Source organism: Vanessa cardui, chromosome 27, assembly GCF_905220365.1.
Source record: "Vanessa cardui chromosome 27, ilVanCard2.1, whole genome shotgun sequence".
NCBI lineage: Eukaryota > Metazoa > Arthropoda > Insecta > Lepidoptera > Nymphalidae > Vanessa > Vanessa cardui.
In genome coordinates this window covers 6,153,903-6,178,469 of record NC_061149.1, presented here as the reverse complement: position 1 = coordinate 6,178,469, position 24,567 = coordinate 6,153,903, and the positions used below count along the sequence as shown (strand labels likewise).

Genomic DNA, 24,567 nt, shown 5'->3' with positions numbered 1-24,567 from the left:
TATTCAACGGGAGCATTTCATTCTTTTTAACAAGGTAAAACGTATATAAAACAAAAACGAAAAACTGCCGCTGCACATAGGGCTCTGTGCACACAGGCAATTTAAATGCACGTATGGTAATTTATATGCACACTTACAAACAATATCTTCCGACAGATCACGAAACAAACAGTAGAATCTGCTGTCGAAACCGGCGGTTCACTTAAAATAGTTGTTAAATGACGGTTCAAAAGTGCTTGTAAAAGCCGAATTGAATAAAGTATATTTTGATTTGATTTTAACACATTAGTGTCGGCTGTGACATCCGATTTCGGATTGGTCAATATGAAAGATATTTTAAACATTTTACTTCCTCCTATATCGTAGCGGCTTCCGATACAGAGATTGGACTGGATAATGCGAACTTAAGACATCATACTATGAAAGTAAGGGAGCGTTGCAAAAAATATGTTATAGTTATTATCTTTCATTATCATCATCATGTCAGCCGTAAGACGTCCACAGCTAAACATAGGCCTCTCCCAATGATTTCCACATTGACCGGTGAGTAGCGGCCTGCATCCAGCGATTATTATCATTTGTATGATAGGGCCAGGATTCTGACATTTTTGAATAGTAAATTTATGATACTAATTTTCGGTAAGCAGTCGTATTAAGAATGATATGAGAAGCTTAAAGTTCATTAAGGAGATATTTTACAGTTATGTAATAGAGTTAATCGTTTTTTTTTTTTAATTTTAAAACTGAAACTAGAAATACAGAAACACATAGGTCAGTATTCACTTCATATATCGAGAGTATCGATAACCGATGACCTTCAGAGTTAAGAATGAAAAATAGCAATAAGAGCTACTAGTTTTAAAAATAATAAAGGTAAATTTTATGACTTCGGCTTCACCACTTAATATAAACAAAAGTGTAAAATATAATGACAAATAAAATCCCCCAAATATATATAATCGATTTAAAATATCGATGTTTAACAGTCAACTGTCAAGAACTATGCATAATGTATCAATGCCATTGCCATAATCTCTCAATCCGTTAAAACGTCAAAAGAAATATGTTTATGTTGATCTTTAAATATTTTTAAATAAAAACTCTAGCGTAATGGATATTACAGTATTAAAAAAGAATATTTGCAGAACATGCTTGAGCGAGGCGTCTAATTGTAAATCTCTATTAAGCAAAATGGAAGGCGAAGATCGAACGCTCTGTGAAGTACTGTCTTTTGTTACAAGTGTTGATATTTCTATTAGTGAAGAATATCCTAAGCAAGTGTGTAACGATTGCCATATTATGATATGCAAAGCCGACGATTTCAAAAAGAGATGTATACAATCCGAAAGTATATTAAAAAGTGGAATTTTTATGTCACCATTCGATGAACTTATAAAGAACGAAATTATAAATAGCACGGATTTCGATATTACAAAATCGCAGCTACAGATCGATAATCAAATCCTCATGGATAATATTTATATGAAAAAAAACTCTCAAACATTAGACGTAGAACTACCAATGATAGATAATTTTGATACTTTAACCGATAACTATAAATATGAAATAGTTAAGGAGGAAAGAGATGATATACGCAACGATATGGACATATCAGATGATATAGGAAATAATTTACTCGATTACACACAGACAGACAATCCAGTCAATACAAATATATGTTTATGTGGTTTTATTTGTAACGATAATGCTAAGTTCGAAAGCCATACTAAGGAATGTAAAATATTCGTAAATAAAAACGATAGGGATGTTCATTCATGTCCGCTATGCAATGAGATTTTTCCTAATTTAAAACGACTGCAAGTTCATATTTATAGTCACAAGGAAACATCAAATGGATTGGGCAATCACGAGTGCCCCAAATGTAAGAGCAGTTTCATTTGCAAATCTTTACTGATAGCTCATTTAAAAACACACAAAAACCGAATACGGGTAAAACACAAGAAATCAAAAACGGAACCAAAAGATAATATCACAATACCCCTGAAATGCGTTAAGTGTGAAGAAAAATTACCCAATTTAGACGAACTAGCGCTTCACTTGAAGAAGCACATGCACAATGAAACCGAACAAGAAGAGCAAAACTATCAATGTTCGATGTGTATGCGAAAGTTTGTGCGAAAGATGTCTTTAATCGCTCACATCAAACGTCACGAAGATAAAGCTCAAATGAAGTTCACTTGCAAGACTTGCAAACGTGAATTCCAACACCAGGCGCATTTAGACAACCATATTGTTTTAGTACATTCAAAAGAAAAGGGCCTAACTTGCAACAAGTGCGGCAAGAGCTTCATCACACAAGACTGCTTAGACCACCACATGGAAGGGCATAAGGTTGATAAGAAACATCACTGTACTGTGTGCGGTAAGACGTTTACAATTATGTCGGCTTTGACAGACCATATCAGGACTCATACTGGTGAAAAGCCGTTCCTTTGTTCGATATGTGGACGAGGATTCAGTCAGAAGAATAATTTAGTTCAGCACATGAGGAGGCATGAGGGATTGAAGCCGTTCAAATGTGAACACTGTGAGAGAAGGTAACTTATTGTTATAAGAAATATCATAAATGTTAAGATATTAAAATACCTGATGGCTATATGGTTCATAGACCATTCGCTATAAGAAATATAAACCATTTATAGAACATTAATAGGTAACTTTTGAATTGAAAAGTTATACCCCTTGTGCCTGTATTTGCAATTTATTGTATTTTTACTAGGACAACCTACAGTAGATACACACCCAAAATAAAAAATAAATTACATTTAAAAATTATGTATTCAAAAGTTCTACTTACAGAAACATGCACTATCAAATTACACAATGTAGTTATTGAAAATATAAATTAAATATGAACAATAATAAAAAATAGGAAGTACAATACCTCTTTTATGGCTATTATAATCGGGATTATAATAAGAAATTTCCCCCATAATCACTGGGCCAAAAATTGGTTTACGCCATTAATACATGTTATTATTATTATTATAGTATTAAACATTTGCACAGCACATTGATGTCCCATTTGGTCTCGATCATTTCATAGCGACATTAAACCTTGAAATCATAACAATTAAAATTTAAATTAATACTCTTGTTATTTATATTTAATAAACTAGTAGTCGCTCGCGGTTTCGTTCGTGTTTCACGGTGTTGGTAGTCAGGTTATCCTTTCTTGGAGATCAAGTTTCCTTCATAGAAAATTTCATCACACTCGATTTTGAGGTTTTGTCGTGAAAGCGACAGATAGACAGACAGAATTACTTTTAACAACAACAACAGCCTGTAAATTCCCACTGCTGGGCTAAAGGCCTCCTCTCGTTTGAGGAGAAGATTTGAAACATATTAAATACACCTGTGAACCACATGTGGCAGGATTTCTATGAAATTTGTCACATGTAGGTTTCCTCACCATGTTTTCCTTCACCGCTGAGTACGAGATGAATTATAAAGACAAATTAAGCACATGAATCAGCGGTGCTAGCATGGGTTTGAATCCGCAATCATCGGTTAAGATGCACGCGTTCTAACCACTGGGCCATCTCGACTCGAATTACTTTCACATTTTTAATATTAATGTAGATTAATAGTGTTTCCTTAATTTATTAAAATTCGCAAAATATTATTCAGAGGAAATATATTGAACAAAAGTATCATCCTTTCAGATTTGTCTCGAAAGGTGAACTGCACGCTCACAACCGCAAGCACAGTGGAGCTCATCCCTTCATCTGTGACGATTGCGGGAACAGCTTCACAACTTCCAGCTCCTTGACCAAGCATCGAAGAATCCACAGTGGGGAGAGACCATACGCCTGTGACCTCTGTTCAATGAGGTTCGCTGTGCTCGGAACGCTTAAGAACCACAGACGCACACACACAGGGGAAAAGCCCTACCAGTGTTCCCATTGCGAAAAGGCGTTCATACAGAGAACTGATCTGGTCTCCCATATCCGGTGCCATACTGGTGAAAGGCCATATATTTGTACCAGTTGTGGCCAGGCGTTCAGAAAGGCGTCCGCGTTGAAAGTTCACATAAAAATTCATGGCAAAGAACAAATGCTGATGTAAATAAAAGGTTTTATGAATCATTTGTAAAATATGTGTTTTATTTCATACCAATTACCTGTTTTTCTTTGTAAAGACATTTTTGTAACGATTGTTTTTACAATAAAGTGAACAGTCACAAATCTTCGTGTGAGGAAAAGGATTATGCCCCCTCTATTTCTCTTTTTTTTCTTTTCAGCGACCCTTCTCTCTCTGCCCTCTCTCTTTCAAATCAAATTCAAATTATTCTTTATTCGAATAGGCTCATGAAAGCGCTTTTGAAAAGAAGTTACCACTGGTTTGGAGAATTGTTTCCAAAGAGAAGAACTGGCAAGATAATCAGTAGTTACTCTTTGCCATCATTTAATTTCGTTATTTATCTATTAATACAGATAAAGCACCTTCATTCATGCGGTAATCTGGACATCTCTTGTTTATTTTACTAGTGGTTTATTGATAAAAATGCAAATGTTTTCACTCAATAGGGCATAAAATTTGTGAATGTGGGGTTTCCTTATTCTACTATAACTTTCAGACACTTGATCAATATAGCTACTATCCTTAAGACACCCCAAGTGCAATTGGCTAAATTCTAGAATTATTGTAGTGAAATGAGCATTTTTTACAAGTTAATTTTTAATTATTTACCGGACTTTTTAATTTTTAGTTGTTTTTTTTTTAATATTTATAATTAATTGATATGAGTAAACTGTAAGAGAGTGATGTTCTCTTAAATTTTCGCGATTATTACACATTTAAATAAAACTAGTTATAACGGATTTTAATCGCGTATATTAATTATTTTGGATATCCCGACGTTTCGAGCACTTTACAGCGTTCGTGGTTCGTGACCGCGGTGAGAGTGAGTGAGAGAGAAGTCAATATATAATACATGACTCAATCAGTCTCATGCGCGTAGAGAAAGCCCTCGCGCTTCTACCCATAAAGGAATTAAATTTAGGGGATGATAGGCCCCTTGGATCGGTCTGGCATCTTATAAAAGGTTTTAAAATAGTTGTCTGGTGGACATATATAAAAATGGAGCATCAGAATTTACGTGAAGTTAAGTCATTATTTTGAGAGCTTTGAAGCGTCTGCAAAGAAAAACGGCCGACGGAAAGTGTCTGGGAGTATTGGCGACTTATTTTTAAGCATATTGCCTAAAATATACGTAAAAATCAGCTTGGAGAATTTACGTGAGGTAAGTAATGTTTTTACGTACCTTGGTAACCTGATACCTGAAAATTGGCCGTCTAAGCAACCTAACAGGTAAGCATGCGTTATTAGTAAATACTATCACTACTTAATAGTCCACATTCCCTTCGTCAGAAAATACGTGACGTCTGGCGGCCCTGGGATCTTGGACCAATTCATGTTTTAACCTGTAGATGAAATATGAAATGGAGAATAATAAAAATCCGCTAAGTTTCTTTCGCCGGTTCTTCTCAGGTCTGAGGTGTTAATTTCCGAACCGGTGGTAGATTTATGACTATCAACAAGCAAGTGTAATCACTTCTATATGGAATAAAGATTTTTGACTTTGATTTGAGATAATTTGAGTCTCGGGGTCAAACGTAGATTTTATCTGGGAAATCACCCCTAAAAGGTGTAAAGAGTTTGGAATTTTGTTTAGGGCAGCAGTCATTTTTCATTGAGGGAAATGGGGGAGGTGTAATAAAGTTTTATAAAACTGCAGGTTTGGCTACTATAGATGTAATGCCCATTTAAATCATCAAAAATAATAAGGTCAGCGTAATGTTCGTAAACATAACACGATTTTGCAAAGTAGCTGACAGATATATAACTATACAATTGAAGACCCAAAATGGCTTAGTGTTTATAACGAGATGAATTAGTGTATACACGATGTCGATTTAGACCCAAGCAAGAAAACGAACTTTCATAGATGTTAAGAGTGGAGCTAATACTTGCTGACTTCTAGGCCGGATATATTACATACATATACATATCTATAATTGTATTCAACTAACATGACTGAGTATGTTAAATGTTGAAAAAGAGTAACTTTACCGAGTTTCAGGTCGATTATTTTTGGTAGAAACTGCATTCCGAACCGGTGGTGGCTTCTCTAAATATAGTTTGTTAAATGACGATTCAAAAGTGCAAGCCAAGCCATCGCAAAGCACAAATTTAATTATAATTCCACTTGACACATATTTATTGAAGAAAGTCAACTACATATAGGTATTTATTTATTTATAATGCTACGAAACTTTAAAATGCTAACTTGGTGATAAGTACTAGTCACCCATACGGATATAAATAAATATGTTTGTAAGCAAATGATAATACATTAAAAATATTTCAATTAAGAATTTTATCTTGAAACTATTCAAGAAAAAAAAATAGTTTTTGATAATACTTATTAGGAATTTGAATTTCGGATAAAAGTAATTAACAATATTGCCTAAATAATACATACAAACACGTCTGCGCGTGTTTCGACACGGATCCGAGAACAGCGCGTCGCGCCGCACGCCCGCGATATAAGGCGCGCGCACTTCCTCCGGCATTGTGTTTCCGCTGCGCACAGACCGACAGACATGGCCGCCCTCGCCTTCCTGCTCTTCTGCTTACAAGCTTGCTTGCTTCAGGTGAATATTTTTTAATTTATTTCCATTAGGACGACCAACAGTTGATACAATATCAAATCAAAATAAATAGACATATTTCAAAATTATCCTGGCAAATTCCTAGTTCTATTATTTACAGGAAGTCTCACCAAGCACTATCACAATATGTATTAAAGTAAAGAGTCATAAATATAAAGTAACTAGTACTTGCCCGCAGCTTCGTTCGCGTTTTTAGGTATTGGTTGTCATGTGTTAGGTAAAAAAGTAGCCCATTTCCTTTCTCGGTGTTCAAGTTTGCTTCATACCGAATCACTTCAAATTCGGTTCAGCGGTTTGGTCGTGAAAGAGCAACAGACAGACATTTAGAATCTTAACATTTAGAATCTTAATAAGTAGATCAATAAAAAAATCTAAATCAACTTTAATATTAGATATTTGATACGAAGAGAACTTGGGGTTCGACCCAAAGAAGAAAATAGACTACTTCTTTGATCTAAAACCTGACGAGCAAATGCGTGTAAAACCGCGGACAACAATTAGTATACCAATAACTTTATTTGTATAATAAATAGCTTATTCCCGTCGCTTCGCAAATGTTTAACAGACCAAGAGTTCTCACATTGTACCAATATTGCCTTTTCATAGCGAGATAAGGATCAACTTTAATCTCACAAACTCAAAAAGTTTCATCAATATCCAAATGTTTTGCATCATGGTCTAACAAACTGTTACCAAACCAGGACATTTATTATTGTAATTATAAAAAGACAGTTTGACAAATCTTCTAAACTTGTGTCATACTTCAATATCCATTTTAATTCGAGTCATAAAAAGTATTATTTTTAAATAGCCTTGTCGATCGTTGTATAAATTCCTTATAAATATTTCATAAGATTTTTCGTTGTATGTTTATTTTAATTGCGGCGCGTGCGCAAGTACATTATTTTCCTTTATTAATACGTGAGATTTAAACAATTGGAGCGTTCGCTTCTAATGGGCAAATTTGTGTTTTCAGAATGTCTGCAGCCAGTACCTGAGTGGTGCATATGGCCCAGGGATCTATGGTACCCCATGTGGCTGTGGAGCTGACCTCGTCCCCGCTGCGTTCTCTGCTTATCCGGAGTTCGCTGCGTATGGCGGAGCGGGCGTTGGTGATGTAGCGGTAGCTGGTGAGATGGGCGTCGCCGGTATAACCTCGGTAGCTGGTCAGGTGCCCGTGCTCGGCGCTGTTGAGTTCGGCGGTATCGTGCCGGCTGCTGGCACTGTGTCCATCGCCGGTAACTGCGGCTGCGGTTGCAATGGTGAGTATGATAAGTATTGACTAAATAGTAAGTTTTTATTCCTAAATCCTGATCATAACACCGAAATAACCTAAGAGATACAAAACATATGAAAGTCTTCCAAGTTCTCATGGAACTCGCATGACCAGAGCCTCTTTTATTTTGCGATTTGAATTAATGGTATTTAATTCATAAGTTAGACGACAACGATAATAATAAAAGTAAGATCCTCACAAACGATTACTCCGAGTGAAGTGTTCACTCGATACAAATGTTATTATTGTAAGGCACGTGCTTAGTCCGCGGTGTTTATAAATTTATATCTGTATTTAATTTTAATTGAGAATTTCCTCTTATTGTAATAATATAATGTATCATGAAGCAATTTAATCACATTTTAAACTCTATCTCTAGGGGTATACGGCCCATATTCCACTGCACCCTTCGCTGCCGCTGCTCCGTGCGCATCTCCCTTCGCTTACGAAGTCGCTGCCGTCCCAGCTTCAAGAGGCGGCGGCGGTCTGGAAATAGCCAGCGGCTCCGTAGTGCCGCCTCGAGGAGTTTCCCTTTTATCAGAAAACGCCATCGAAGGCGCTCTCGCAGTCGCCGGCGCGATGCCGTTCTTGGGAACCGTCGGTCTCGAAGGCGCTCTGCCAACTGCCGGTTACGGTGCCGTCAACTACGGCTGCGGCAACGGCGCGGTTGGCATTGTGGCTGAGGACATCGCCCCCGTTGGCATCGCGAGTCCATTCGGATACGGCGCTGGTCCTCTCGCCGCTGATAGGTTCGGCTACGGTTCTATCGGCTACGGTCCCTTCGGTTACGGCACGGGGCTGTACGGCCGTTCTGGTTATGGATGCGGGGCGTTTATTTAAAGACTGATAATTTACCCTTACAGCGTAATGTTAAGCGAATAAAAATATTGTACATAATGTTGCCATTTCATTACACAAACTTTAAAAATCCTATTATAATTTCTACTTCGATAATACTCTCTGGGTAAGTAAATACAACGGTTAAGTACGCCAAACTATAATGAAAGAAAAGACAGCAGAATTTGGGTTGTCTTGGCAGAATGTGACAAATGCATGTTAAATTTTGACCCATATACTCGTATTATAATTGTAATCCCTAAAAAGAAATAAGTAAGCGTGTGCCATTTTTTTAATAAATTCAATTTACCGATCACAGGATTCTGCGCCAACATTTACTCGTTTGCTTTCCTAACTTAGAAAACATATTGAGTTGTGTAAATTTCCACACAAAACTTCAAAAGGGGACTAACATTTATTTGCTAAAAATAAAATGTCTTCGGCATTTTGTAAATACCCGCGTCACGTCGCCTGGTAACTTAGAGGTTTACTGCTGAATAAGATAAAGTCGAGACTTTGTTGCCAGTATTGTCGCGGTTGTTGTTAGTTGGTTTGTAGTTGCTCAAAGGGTTTTATGTTATCTTAAAAAAATTAGAAATAAAGGTTCCTTGATTTTAAATAACACATCTTTTACGCGAGACAAGGGATTATATAGGAATAATGGGGCATGCATGACATCCGGTATTTATGTTTCAGTTTGAACCGATTTGTGTTCCTTAAAACATTAGAGCGAATGAGTCAGACACTTTTTTGTAAAGGTAGGCATGAGCAAATGTGCCACCTGGTGGTAAGTTGTCACCACAGTTCATAGGCAATAGAGTTTTTAGAAATATTAACCATTCCTTATCCTTTTCCATCGCCAATGCGCCACCAATCTTGAAAACTCTGATGTTATGCCCGTAGCTACACTGGATCACTCACTCTTCAAACCGGAACACAACTACACTCGGTTCCGCTGTATAGTGGTAGAATATCTGACGAGTGGATGGTATCTTCGCAGAAGCGCTAGCGCAAAGCCTTAAGAGTGTTAATTAACAGGTAAGCATAGTGTTGACATTTGTGCGAGCTGAATAATATAGTCTGTCAGCAGAAATAGCTAATTGGTTAGAAACTCATACATACATTTTAATATCGATCAGAAATTTATGTAATTCTGGATGGTTGTAATCATGTTTGGTCAGCAAATTATTTATATAAGTTGCAATGAATTATTTATATAAGAGCAATGTTCAATAAAATTTTGGTAAGCATTCGGAAGATAAGCAAAAAAATATTTTTCTAACCTTTAAAACTTTATCAACAGCTAAGAAACTTGGTGAGTGGGATGTGCCACCCCCTTCGCGCCTTCGGATTCTTAAAATACACTCTAGGGGTAAGGCCGACAAGACCACACAAAACGCAATCCAATTAGTTATTTTGCTCACAAAGTTTTAAATATGCATACCAATCAACTAAGCTGCTAAAGACATGTTTTTTGTGCTGCTCAATCATTAAATCTCGCTGACCAAGTAATTATTAGAGGAAAAAGAAATGTCAGTCGTATGCTGAACAAATAATTTAAATGCTTTTTTTCTCACAAAATTTTATATTTGCTAACCATTGAATTACTTCTCAAGCCTTAATACCAAGTAACTAAAGTAAAAAAAACTTTATTCGTTTAAAATGTCAAATATAAAGGCTAATAAAGTCAAATGCCTCTCTATCAAGATGGTCGAAATAGACAACTATACCGTATCATATTATAAAAATAAATTGTGAACGAATTCTGAATGAAACTTAGCAATAGAAGAATTATTGAATATACAGTCAGAGTAAGAAAACCGTCGTCACTTTTCATAGTCATTCCTTTATCAAGTCTTAAACTCTTAGTACCTTTTGAAACTAAAGCACTAAACTGTAAACTGCAACTAAAATTAAACTCTTATACTGTGATAACTTGGTTCAAAATAGTACAACGTCTATGGACTACGTCTAGTTTTAAGTCAACATGAAATCTTTTTAATGGCATATGCCGTATAGGCACCGTGCAGAAACAATAGAGGGCGTTATAATCCCGACAGTAGAGACACCGTGCGAGTAAAAAAAGAAACTTCCCAGACACATTGGTGGCAGGCTGGCAGCTGTCAAGTCTGTAAATATGATTTTACAATGATCAAAATTATAAAACATGGTTTTTTACCAATTAACAATGATCTTATAGTTATCTTCTTTTACTGATACAGCTTGCATTCGACGTTGGTGTCTGTCAAATCTTTGAATTTTTTGATCCAAGTTTTTTATATTTTTTTCACCAGGAAAAATTGTAGGTACATACGAGGGGTGTTGAGGATTTTCGGATTTTCTGTTGCCAATGAAATGGGCGCTGCAGATGATGGTATTATTAGATGGGAACCAGTTATTTGGATGTCTACTAAAAGAAACAACGGTTATAGGTTAGATTCAACGACCGACGAAAATTAAACTGTCTTCCATAACAGTTACCCACAAAATTGGTGATTTTTATATAAATAAAATCAAATAGTACTTTTTAAATACTTGAAGGTATATTTACGTGTGTTTTATAACTGCATTTATCCATTTCACTCTTTTATCCCTAAGCCATGGCATGTGAGTACTATTAGCAGGGAAATAGTAAAATTTTACACCCTTAAAGTTGTTTTTGGATGTATTACGGCATCCAGAAATACAACAATACATTTCGATGGCTCAAATTATCAAAAATTAACACGCTAATTCAGAAATATTTTCCGTTGTTTGACAGTAGAATTTCTGAAATTGAGGGTAAAAGTTTTGAATATGAGTCACGAGATGGCAGAGTCATCGCTACGCACGTTGTCTGTGACTTTCATTATCCTCTACACAAACACAGGAACAGGGGTAATTAGACATTCCATATTTAAATTAGATATGATATCTTCAATTGAATTGTATAAATATGTCTGTTAGTGTCAAATATGCTCGATGTGTAGAGCAGATTATCGTTGATACGGAGTACGCGAAAATAGATCTTAAGTTAAGCGACGAACCTTTTCCTACCCCGACTGTACAATATATCAACTCGACTGCTCTAGCCTCTAGCGAGAAGATATGGCTAGAAACACCCATAGCCGCTTTTTTCAAGTAAATCAGGACCTTGTATATGAAGCGATAATCTCTCTAGATTTAGAAAATTGCATTTACATAATTCATAAAATATTATTACAAAAATGATGCCATCTTCAAAACTACGTTACTGTGTGATATTTACTAAAAATATACCAATGTTAAAAACTCACCGCCATTAAATGACCTAATGCTAGACCTCCTCTCCTCATGAGATGGTTTGACGCTTTTGTGGGACTCAACCGGGGCCATAAGGGCCCCGTGCTGAAGGCCCTGTCCTACCCACTAAAACCATCCTCGGGTTTCGCTGCCAAGTGGTGAGGCAACGGGATCGCCCAGGGCATGCAACCGCGACCCCACCAGCGGCAGCCGCCGTGAGGCGGCTGAATGACTAATGTGGAAAGCGCGCCTAATGCGCGCCTTCCATCTTATTATCTATTAACTTGCTCATGTGACGAACTCCCCCGAGTCCGCCACTGGAGGAGGGCGTCAACGAAGCTGACGCCCTGCGGCGGAAAAGATGGTAGGCTCCGCCGCTGACCGCCGGTGTAAAACACCTGGGAGGCTCGAGTAGCGAGCCCTCCCACTCCCTCCTAGCCAACGAGGCCACTCACATGGTCCGCCCTGACGCCAACCAGGAACGTACTAGGAGCAGCCCCGCGGCATCCCTCCCGCCAGTCTTAGCCGTGGCCGACGAACAAGCTCAAGCCGTCCCCGTTGCCCAGGGTGCACCACGAGGAGGTGACAGACATGTAGAAGGTGGCCTTGTATAAGGGCCGCTTATACAAGTCCACCTGGATGGGTACCACCCACACATATATTCTACCGCCAACCAGCAATACTATTAGTATTGTTGTGTTCCGGTTTGAAAGGCGAATGCGCCAGTGTAACTACAGGCACAACATACCATCTTAGTTCCGAGTTCTGGTGAAATAAGGAATGGTTAACATAACTACCGATGACCACTAATCATCAGGTCAGACCTTGTCCAGCCCGAGCAGCCATATAAAATAGCTTTTCGTTCTTAATCATAAAATTTTCTTTTCAATATTGCTAAACATATATTTATACTTCAAAATTGCTATATTAAAGTATAAATATATGTTTAACAAATCATGTTTCGTCAAATAACAATAACAGAACAGTTATGTTGCAGTAAACATTGATCTCATTGCTTCATACTTAAGTCAAAGAATCCAGCAAGTTTTCATTAATGGAATAAAGTCTACTGGATCTACGTTAAAAATGGGTGTTCCACAAGGTTCAATTTTGGGTCCCTTTCTATTTGTAGTATATATAAATGACCTTCCTTTCTTTGTTAAAGGTATTTGTGATATAGTATTGTTTGCTGACGATACTTCACTGATTTTTAAGGTTGACAGGAAAAAAACTGACTATGACGATGTGAACGGTGCCTTATCACAGATACAAGATTGGTTTAAAGTAAATAATTTGGTTTTAAATACTCAAAAAACAAAATGTGTAGTTTTTACCCTACCCAATGTTAGAAAGCAAAATTATAATATAACTTTAAGCGGTGGCCCGCTTGATGTAGCCGATACTACGGTGTTCTTGGGAATATAATTGGATTCCAGACTTTAGTGGAGTCCCCATTTGTTGTCGCTAACAGGAAGACTCAGCTCCGCAGCATACGCGGTTAGAAAAGTTAGACAACTAACTGATATTGATACCGCTCGTTTAGTTTATTTTGGTTATTTTCACAGTATTATGTCATATGAAATATTACTTTGGGGTAACGCTACAGATATTGAATCTGTCTTTATTTTACAAAAGAGAGCAATCCGGTTTATTTATAATCTTGGAGCTAGAGACTTTTCTTCGGGATGTTTTGAACAGAGTAGGAATACTCACTGTTGCGTCGCAATATATGTATTTACAACAATATAATGTATATTCACAGTAACATTGATCATTTTGATAAAATCTGTGATAATCATTGTATATGCACTAGAAGTAAGGATAAGCTTATAACGCCAAGTTTCCGACTCCGCAAAGTCAATAAATCTTTCTTGGGGCAAGGTATCCATTTCTATAATAAAATTCCGCAGAAATTTTTAACTATGCCGTCTCGTAAATTCAAATCGTTTATAAAAAATACATTGGTAAAAAAGGCGTATTATTCGTTACAAGATTTTGTAGATGATAAAAAAGCGTGGAATTTATACCTGTTGACTTCCAGGCAGGATATTAATTTAAATAATTGTATTAACTAACATGACTGTACTTTTTTTTAATGCTGAAAAAGAGTAACTACCGAGTTTCTTGCCGGTTCTTCTCGGTAGAATCTACTTTCCGAACCGGTGGTAGCTTCACTTAATTGTTATATGACGATTCAAAAGTGCTTGAAAAAGCCCACTTGAATAAAGTATATTTTGATTTTTGATTTTGATTTAAAAAAAATTAACGGAAAAAATTGCAAGTAATTTTGTTACAAACATTCTTGATAGTAGTAACCATCTACTAATTTTTTTATTTAAAAACATTTAAATAATACTTTTACAAACCTATTAAATAGTTTACTTTGATATTATTGTTTATCTGATGCAACTGAGGAATTTGAATTCCAGAAAAGAGATATGAATACTATTGACAACAAATACATACAAACACGTCTGCGCGTGTTTCGACACGGATCCGAGAACAGCGCGCCGCGCCGCACGCCCGCGATATAAGGCGAGCGCACTTCCTCCGGCGTTGTGTTTCCGCTGCGCACAGACCGACAGACATGGCCGCCCTCGCCTTCCTGCTCTTCTGCTTCCAAGCTTGCTTGCTTCAGGTGAACATAAAATCATTAAAATAAATCCATTTAGTAATGCGTCCGATCTTCGCGGTTAGATAACAAGTCAAATTACTTTCTGCAGCAATTTGTTACTTTTTATCGTGACGTGAGCGTGAATTAATTTTATAGTTTGTTATTGAGTACGTGAGGCTTAAGCGATACGATTTTATATTAATAGCATTGAATTTGCTCAGAATGTCTGCAGCCAGTACGTGGGTGGTGCGTATGGCCCAGGGATCTATGGTACCCCATGTGGCTGTGGAGCTGATCTCGTCCCCGCTGCGTTCTCCGCTTACCCGGAGTTCGCTGCGTATGGCGGAGTAGGCGTGGGTGATGTGGCGGTAGCTGGTGAGATGGGCGTCGCCGGTGTAACCTCGGTAGCTGGTCAGGTGCCTGTGCTCGGCGCTGTTGAGTTCGGCGGTATCGTGCCGGCTGCTGGCACTGTGTCCATCGCCGGGAACTGCGGCTGCGGTTGCAATGGTGAGTATTTTTACTAACTTGTATTTCTTTTCCTTAATCGTCAGCATTACACCAAGATCTAAAGGATACATATGCCTTATATTTTCGGTTCAAATTTGAACTCTAGTTTTTCTTGATGCATGTGTATCCAGTCCCAATTTATTCCGCTGATCAATTAAATTGTATTTAGAAATACAAATTAGTCGTGAGTCATATCAATAAAAGTAAGATCCTCACAAACGATTACTCCGAGCGAAGTGTTCACTCGATACAAATGTTATTATTGTAAGGCACGTGCTTAGTCCACAGTGTTTATAAATCTATATTTTTATTTAATTCTAATTGAGAATTTGCTCCTATTGTAATAATGTTATAAATTATCAAGCAATTCAATTGCATTTCAAACTCTATTCCAGGAGCATTTGGTCCATATTCCGCTGCACCATTTGCTGCTGCTCCGTGCGCCTCTCCCTTCGCTTACGAAGTCGCTGCCGTCCCAGCTTCAAGTGGCGGCGGTCTGGAAATAGCCAGCGGTTCCGTAGTGCCGCCGCGTGGAGTTTCCCTTTTATCAGAAAACGCCATCGAAGGCGCTCTCGCAGTCGCCGGCGCGATGCCGTTCTTGGGAACCGTCGGCCTCGAAGGTGCTCTGCCAACTGCCGGTTACGGTGCCGTCAACTACGGCTGCGGCAACGGCGCGGTTGGCATTGTGGCTGAGGACATCGCCCCCGTTGGCATCGCGAGTCCATTCGGATACGGCGCTGGTCCTCTCGCCGCTGATAGGTTCGGCTACGGTTCTATCGGCTATGGTCCCTTCGGTTACGGCACGGGGCTGTACGGCCGTTCTGGTTATGGATGCGGGGCGTTTATTTAAAGACTGATAATTTACCCTTACAACGTAATGTTAAGCGAATAAAATATTATACATAATGTTGCCTTTTCCTTTACCACTTAATTTAAAAAACTTTGAAATTATTGACTTTTAGTCATGACCAAATTTTTGTTCCAATATCGTCTGTGCTCACTAACAATGCATTCATTATACATATTAACTAGTTCTTTGAGCTTATTTAGAGAACAATATATTACAAGTTTCGATACTTCGAGTGAAGATCCCTGAAGATCGTAGAGCCAGGAGGTGCAGTGTACCAGGGTTGAGTTCAAGGGCCCTCTTAACTAAACCCTAAGCTTTTGAAGCTAGAAAAACACGACCCTGCGTACAAGATTTCTTATTGGCTATCTATTATTTTAAAGGGTAATTATTAATTAAAGACGGGTTGAGGGCCCAATTCTTTTTCTATGCACCATTGCCCTTCCTTACCTGGCTACGCCACTGACCATGGAAACCATATTACCATTCAAAGTCAAATTCAATTTTTTTTATTCAATATGGAACTTTTTGCTTATTGAAAGTCAAAAATATACCTCCATTCCATTCGGAAATTAAAACCTCGGATCTGAGACGAACCAAAAGACAACCAAAGAAACACAAAATTTATTATTTTTACTATAAGTTATTAATTCAGTATTAGGCAGCTTTTGTGATATTCAGTCGTTGGTCTCACTCAATGTGACGATGGAGTGGTGGCATATGCGAGGATAGCTGCTTCGGAAATAACAATGAAACAAGACTTGAAACAAACATAGGCAGACATACATTTTGAAGGCAAAAAAACGAAGCAGTGAGCAAGCCTTTTACTGGATATAGTGCTATGATCGGATAAAGTTATTTATGACCATTTAATAAATTAAATATTCTTGAAGGTACCGTTTTTTTTATTACCTATGACATTTGAAATCGTTATTTAAGAACATTACATAATAGGGTGAATAATATGTCAACAGCAACAACATACCTACAACATTAAAAGCCAGAAAATTCCCCACCGCTGGTCTAAGGCCTCCGCTCACTTTAGAGAGGAAGTTTTGGAGCATATTCCATCGCGTTGCTCCAGCGAGTTGGTGGATACATAAGTGGCCGAATTTCAATGAAACTAGACCGATGCAGATTCCTTACGATGTTTTCCTTCACCGCCGAGCATTACCACAGCCTTGGAAAAGAGTTTAGTCAAGGTATTTTCTTGAGATGAACCGGCGAAGGAAATTCAGCGTGTCAGTGCGTGCTAAACTAGTTATCTATAAATATATTACAAAACAAAGTCGCTATCTACCTCTATCTGTAGATTGTTAATCTTCACCTACTTCTTCTAAATCAGGCAGATTTTGCTAGTTATCACTTGTCACAAATAGGAAGACTTATGTATATAAGTTGTAAATTGCTTATACAAAAAAGACTAAACTACGGTGTTTCGTCCAAAAACTGCGATAGAACATTTGAATGACTAGTGGATAAAGAATGTTTTTTGGTCCTCAAAAGGCATGCGATAAAGACTGTCGAGCATCTTCTAAGGGATACTGATAATGACTATTTTATTCCGTTACTTACCGATTACTGAAAACCTTCGGCTATTTGCCAAGTTCTCCAATTCATTCAAACCTTATTCAGACGAATGATTTGATTTGATTTGATTTGATTTGACTTATATTTAGAATAAATACCTACTTTATAAAATTTCACCGATTCTGAGTTACGTGTACCCAAAAATATCTTCTACGAAACAGTATAACTTTCAGGGTAAAATTTTGACTTTAATGGATAAAATTGCTCCAATTTCAATTAATCTGGGTATCATTTATTTCACTTTGATCTATATTTCGCAACTAGTTTTCACTTGAGCCTTCACTCGTGTTTATATGTAATAAAAGATTAAGTTGGTAATCAAAGATAAGAGCATATAAAAGCGATCTTTTCTCGGATTTCAAGTTTAAATACCAAACTTTTCACACGCAATATATTAATATATATTGGCCAATTCACACAACATCTTTATATATTACAACCTATATGTTAAGCTTTTATGATTGTAAAGTTTCATTATAATATATTCAGTAATTTTTTTGAGCGAAAGTAGTATCATATATAATACATGGATTTATACATTCAAACGGTATCGTAGTATCAGATTCACAATTTTTATTTTAAACTAGCTGTGCCTGCGACCTTGTACGCTTTAATTTAACAAATAAAAAACATTATTGTAGCCTAAGTTACCCCCTATTTTATCAGTTATCTGCCAGTGAAAGTCCCGTCAAAATCGGTCCAGCCGTTCCAGAGATTAGTACGAACAAACAGACACACAGACAGACCGACAAAATAGTAAAAAATGTTATTTTGGTTTATGTACCGTGTATAGATACATATGCATTATGCATTGAGGAATGGGAATGAAAATAAAACCGATTACTGCCGATTTACACAACCAATAGAAATGGCTCCCTATCGCGCCATTCGACGCTATTCGTCGCTATAGATTCACGCGTCAGAGAAAGCAAGCGCATGTAAACCGACGCGTCAAATTGACGAATATATTAGGTCATATGATATTACAAGTTATTACGTTTGTGTAAAGATCATATTCGCCTGAGAAATAAATATTGATAATTTGGGATATCGTACTCAATTCGGATGTGATCGGTTTTACGAATTTTGCCGATGCGACATCTAAGTTGTGTCTTACTATACTTTCGTACTTAACCCAAAGAGAATAACTTAAGTAGAATGTATAATAGTAATATATACCAATGTTTTGAGGTTAGGTAACAAATAAAAATATAACATTATGTACAATATTTTTATTCGCTTAACATTACGTTGTAAGGTTAAATTATCAGTCTTTAAACAAACGCCCCGCATCTATAACCAGCGCGGCCGTACAGCCCTGAGCCGTAGTCGAAGGGACCATAGCCGATAGAACCGTAGCCGAACCTATCAGCGGCGAGAGGACCAGCGCCGTATCCGAATGGACTCGCGATGCCAACGGGGGCGATATCCTCAGCCACAATGCCAACCGCGCCGTTGCCGCAGCCGTAGTTGACGGCACCGTAACCGGCAGTTGGCAGAGCACCTTCGAGACCGACGGTTCCCAAGAACGGCATCGCGCCGGCGACTGCGAGAGCGCCTTCGATGGCGTTTTCTGATAAAAGGGAAACTCCGCGAGGCGGCACTACGGAGCCGCTGGCTATTTCCAGACCGCCGCCACTTGAAGCTGGGACGGCAGCGACTTCGTAAGCGAAGGGAGACGCGCACGGAGCAGCAGCAAATGGTGCAGTGGCAGCGAAGGGTGCAGCGTTATATGGACCGTATACACCTAGAGATAGAGTTTAAAATGTGATTGAATTGCTTCATAATACATTATGTTATTACAATAAGAGGTAATCCTCAATTAAAATTAAATACAGACATAAATTTATAAACACCGTGGACCAAGCACGTGCCTTACAATAATAATTTTATCGAGTGAACACTTCGCTTGGAGTAATCGTTTGTGAGGATCTTACTTTTATTGATATGACTCATGACTGACTTGTATAACTAAATACAATTTAATTGATCAGTGAATGCATCAAGAAAAACTAGAGTTCAAATTAGAACCGACAATATAATGCATATGTATCTATTAAATCTTGGTGTAATGCTGACGATTAAGGAAAAGAAATAAAAGTCAGCAAAAATACTCACCATTGCAACCGCAGCCGCAGTTACCGGCGATGGACACAGTGCCAGCAGCCGGCACGATACCGCCGAACTCAACAGCGCCGAGCACTGGCACCTGACCAGCTACCGAGGTTATACCGGCGACGCCCATCTCACCAGCTACCGCTACATCACCCACGCCTGCCCCGCCATACGCAGCGAACTCCGGATAAGCAGAGAACGCAGCGGGGACGAGGTCAGCTCCACAGCCACATGGGGTACCATAGATCCCTGGGTCATACGCACCACGCACGTACTGGCTGCAGACATTCTGAACAAATTCAATGCTATTGACATAAAATCGTATCGCGTAAATCTCACGTACTCAATAACAAACTATAAAATAATTCACGCTCACGTCACGATAAAAAGTAACAAATTGCTGCAGAAAGTAATTCGACTTGTGATCTAGCCGCGAATATCGGACGCATTACTGTAGTAATGCGTCCGATCTTCGCGGCTGTAGACTGTAGTTTAGCATTATTGATTTGATTGATATTATTAAATTGGTTTATTTTAATGACTTTATGTTCACCTGAAGCAAGCAAGCTTGGAAGCAGAAGAGCAGGAAGGTGAGGGTGGCCATGTCTGTCGGTCTGTGCGCAGCGGAAACACAATGCCGGAGGAAGTGCGCGCGCCTTATATCGCGGGCGTGCGGCGCGACGCGCTGTTCTCGGATCCGTGTCGAAACACGCGCAGACGTGTTTGTATGTATTTGTTTTCAATGATATTCTATCTCTTTGCTGGAATTCAAATTCTTCAGTTGCATCAGATAAACAATAATATCAAAGTAAATATTTAATAGCTTTGTAAAACTATTATTTAATTGTTTTTAAATAAAAAATTGAGTAGATGGTTACTACTATCAAGAATGTTTGTAACAAAATTACTTGCAATTTTTTCCTATTTATATGGCTATAAATATTTAATTAAAAGCTATTTCATATGGCTGCACGGTCTGGACAAGGGCTGACCTGATGATTAGTGGTCATCGCTAGTTATATTAATCATTCCTTATTTCACCAGAACTCGAAACTAAGATGGTATGTTGTGGCTGTAGTTACACTGGCGCATTCGCCCTTCAAACCGGAACACAACAAAACTAATAGTATTGCTGGTTGGTGGTAGAATATATAAGTAGGTGGTACCCATCCAAGTGGACTTGTATAAGGGGTGCATGCTCCTCGTGGTGCACCCTGGGCAATGGGGCCGGCTTGAGCTTGCTCGTCGGCCACGGCTAAGACTGGCGGGAGGGTTGCCGCGGGGCTGCTCCTGGTGCGTTCCTTTTCATTCCATATTCTGCGGTGCCCATTGGTGGCAAGTCCCAGCCCTGGTTTGGTCGCTTCTGTAAGACGGCTTCACGTCGAAAATGGGAACGCTACCAAGACTGGGCTAACGCATCGGCATCTCGTGATGCAAACACCAGCACATTCAGAAAGGAATATAACTCTGCCTCCAGGTCCTTCAAAAACGCGATAGCTGAGGCGAAGTCGAAGTACATTAGATTATCGCATCATATGTAAGGTCCTGATTTACTTGAAAAAAGCAACTACGGGTATTTCTAGCCGTATCTTCTCGCTAGAGGCTAGAACAGTCGAGTTGATATATTGTATAGTCGGGGTAAGAAAAGGTTCGTCACTTAACTTCAGATCTATTTTCGCGTGCTCAGTATGAACGATAATCTGCTCTACCGATCGAGCATATTTGACACTGACAGACATATTTTTACAATTCAGTTGAAGATATCATATATAATTTAAATATGGAATATCTAATTACGCCTGTTGCTGGGTTTGTGTAGAGGATAATGAAAGTCACTACTTGATATACGGCACACGCCATTAAAAAGATTTCATGTTGACTTAAATCTAGACGTAGCCCAAAGACGTTGCACTATTTTGAACCAAGTTGTCATAGTATGAGAGTTTAATTTTAGTTGCAGTTTACAGTTTAGTGCTTTAGTTTCAAAAGGTACTAAGAGTTTAAGGCTTGATAAAGGAATGAATATGAAAAGTGACGACGGTTTTCTTATTCTTACTGTATATTCAATAATTAAAACCGCCGTTTCGGAAAGTAAATTTGACCGTTGACTTCATCGAGGAACTTTATCAAGCAGTTTTTGTGTCACATGTGCGCGCATATCATATCAATTACTCTAACAATTTATCATAATGCGCCCAAAGAAGTAATACATACAAAATAAACGATAATAGATAGGCATTTGACTTTATAAGCCTTTATATTTGACATTTTAAATGAATAAACTATTTTTTTTTTTAAGTTATTTACTTGGTATTTAGGCTTGAGAAGTTATTAAATGGTTAGCATGTATAAAATTTGGTGAGCAAAAAAAGCATTTAAATTATTTGTTCAGCATACGAAGATATTGGCTGCAATAAAAAAATCGAGCAACATTTCTTTTTCCGCAAATAATTACTTGGTCAGCAAGATTTAATGATTGAGCAGCACAAAAAACATGTCTTTAGCAGCTTAGTTGATTGGTATGCATATTTAAAACTTCGTGAGCAAAATAACTAATTGGATTGCGTTTTGTGTGGTCTTGTCGGCCTTACCCCTAGAGTGTTTTTTAAGAATCCGAAGGCGCGAAGGGGGTGGCACATCCCACTCACAATGAGTTTCTAAACTGTTGATAAAGTTTTAAAGGTTAGAAAAATAGTTTTTTGCTTAGCCTCCGAATGCTTATCAAAATTTTATTAAACTGCTAGCTCATTGCAGCTTATATAAATAATATGCTGACCAAACATGATTACTACCATCCAGAATGACATTAATTGCTGATCGATATTAAAATGTAAGCTGACAATGAGTTGCATAGTGAGCAATTTGTTTTTACAAGAGGTCGATCAACAACTGATGCGGGAATTGTGCTTCTTAAACATACTTACGACACTTCAAAAATCACAGAATGCTATTGGAGTATTATGTGATTTATCTAAAACATTTGATTGTGTAGAACACGAGACGATTCTTTATAAGCTCATATATTACGGTGTTAAAGATAAGGCTATTGATCACATTGCTTTACACTTAAGTCAAAGAATCCAGCAAGTTTTCATTAATGAAATAAAGTCTTCTGAATCTACGTTGAAAATGGGTGTCCCACAAGGTTCAATTTTGGGTCCCTTTCTATTTCTAGTATATACAAAGGACCTTTCCATGTTAAAGGTATTGTTTGCTGACGATACTTCACTCATTTTTAAGGTCGACAGGAAAAAAACTGACTATGGGGATGTGAACGGTGCATTATCACAGATACACGATTGGTTTAAAGTAAATAATTTGGTTATTAATGTTCAAAAAACCAAATGTGTAGTTTTTACCCTACCTAATGTTAGAAAGCAAGATTATATTATTATAGTATATCTTTAAGCGGTGGCCGGCTTAATGTAACCGATACTACGGTGTTCCTGGGAATACAATTGGATTCCAGACTACAATTTCTCATCCCTAGCAGGAATAATCAGCTCCGCAGCATACACGGTTAGAAAAGTTTGACAACAAACTGATATTGATACTGTTCGTTTAGTTTATTTTGGTTATTTTCACAGCATTATGTCATGTGGCATATTACTTTGGTGTAACGCTGCATATATTTAATCTGTCTTTATTTTACAAAAGAGAGCAATCAAGAATGAAAAATGAAAAATACAGATTCTCTTCAGGATGTTTTTAAAGTGGGAATACTCACTGTTGCGTCGCAATATATTTACAACAATATTATGTATATTCACAGTAACATTGATCACTGATAAAATCAGTGATAATCATTGTATGTGCACTAGGAGTAAAGGTAAGCTTATAACGCCAAGTTTCCGACTCCGCAAAGTCAATAAATCTTTCTTGGGGCAAGGTATCCGTTTCTATAATAAAATTCCGCAGACGTTTTTAACTTCGCCGTTTCGTAAATTCAAATCGTTTATAAAAAATACATTGATAAAAAAGGCGTATTATTCGATAAAAGATTTTGTAGATGATAAAAAAGCCTGGAATTAATACCTGTTGACTACCAGGCAGGATATATTAATTTAAATAATTGTATTACCTAACATGAATTGTATTACCTAATTTGCGCTAGCGCATCTAGATAGGTACCATCTGCTCATCAGATAGCTAGTAGTGTAGCTACGGGCATAACATCGGAGTTTTCAAGATTGGTGGCGCATTGGCGATGGAAAAGGATAAGGAATGGTTAATATTTCTAAAACCTCTATTACCTATGAGCTGTGACAACTTACCATCTCGTGGCACATTTGCTGGTGCCTACCTTTACAAACAAAGTGTCTGACTCATTCGCTCTCATATTTTAAGGCACACAAATCGGTTCAAACTGAAACATAAATACAGGATGTCATGCATGCTCCATTATTCCTATACACTCCCTTGTCTTGCGTTAAAGATATGTTATTTAAAATTAGGGACCCTAAAGATACCATAAATGCCTTTGAAGAATTGCAAACCAACTAACAACAACCGCGACAACACTGGCAACAAATTCTCGACTTTATCTTATTCAGAAGAAACCTCTAAGTTCCCACGCGATCTCACGCGGTTATTTACAAAACGCCGAAGACATTTTATTTTCAGCAAATAAATGTTATTCCCCTTTAGAAGTTTTGTGTGAAAATTTACACACCTCAATATGTTTTCTAAGTTAGAAAAGCAAACGAGCAAATGTTGGCGCAGAATCCTGTGATCAGTAAAGTTAATTTATTAAAAAAATGGCACATGCTTACTTATTTCTTTTTAAGGATTACAACTGTAATACGAGTATATGGGTCAAAAT

The 24,567-nt window shown here is 37.8% G+C and overlaps 4 protein-coding genes across 4 annotated transcripts; 3 read left to right on the top strand and 1 right to left on the bottom strand.

Annotated features, from left to right (window-relative positions):
- Window positions 1–1,036: 1,036 nt before the first annotated feature.
- On the top strand, window positions 1,037–4,118 carry LOC124541211 (gastrula zinc finger protein XlCGF57.1-like). The gene is made up of 2 exons (XM_047119082.1): window positions 1,037–2,558; window positions 3,687–4,118. The coding sequence occupies exons 1-2, from the start codon at window positions 1,111–1,113 to the stop codon at window positions 4,087–4,089; spliced, it is 1,851 nt and encodes a 616-aa protein (XP_046975038.1). The 5' UTR covers window positions 1,037–1,110; the 3' UTR covers window positions 4,090–4,118.
- A 2,441-nt stretch (window positions 4,119–6,559) lies between these two features.
- LOC124541002 (chorion class B protein PC401-like) lies at window positions 6,560–16,043 on the top strand. The gene is made up of 3 exons (XM_047118775.1): window positions 6,560–6,680; window positions 7,675–7,960; window positions 15,589–16,043. The coding sequence occupies exons 1-3, from the start codon at window positions 6,630–6,632 to the stop codon at window positions 16,041–16,043; spliced, it is 792 nt and encodes a 263-aa protein (XP_046974731.1). The 5' UTR covers window positions 6,560–6,629.
- Window positions 14,660–15,210, top strand: LOC124541138 (chorion class A protein Ld2/Ld41-like). Its single transcript, XM_047118984.1, has 2 exons — window positions 14,660–14,710; window positions 14,908–15,210. The coding sequence occupies exons 1-2, from the start codon at window positions 14,660–14,662 to the stop codon at window positions 15,208–15,210; spliced, it is 354 nt and encodes a 117-aa protein (XP_046974940.1).
- Window positions 16,044–18,904: 2,861 nt separating the features above from the next.
- On the bottom strand, window positions 18,905–20,349 carry LOC124541001 (chorion class B protein PC401-like). Its single transcript, XM_047118773.1, has 3 exons — window positions 20,299–20,349; window positions 19,749–20,034; window positions 18,905–19,377 (listed from the first exon to the last, which is right to left on the bottom strand). Exons 1-3 carry the CDS (start codon window positions 20,347–20,349, stop codon window positions 18,905–18,907), a joined length of 810 nt encoding a protein of 269 aa, XP_046974729.1.
- Between the last annotated feature and the right edge of the window lie 4,218 nt (window positions 20,350–24,567).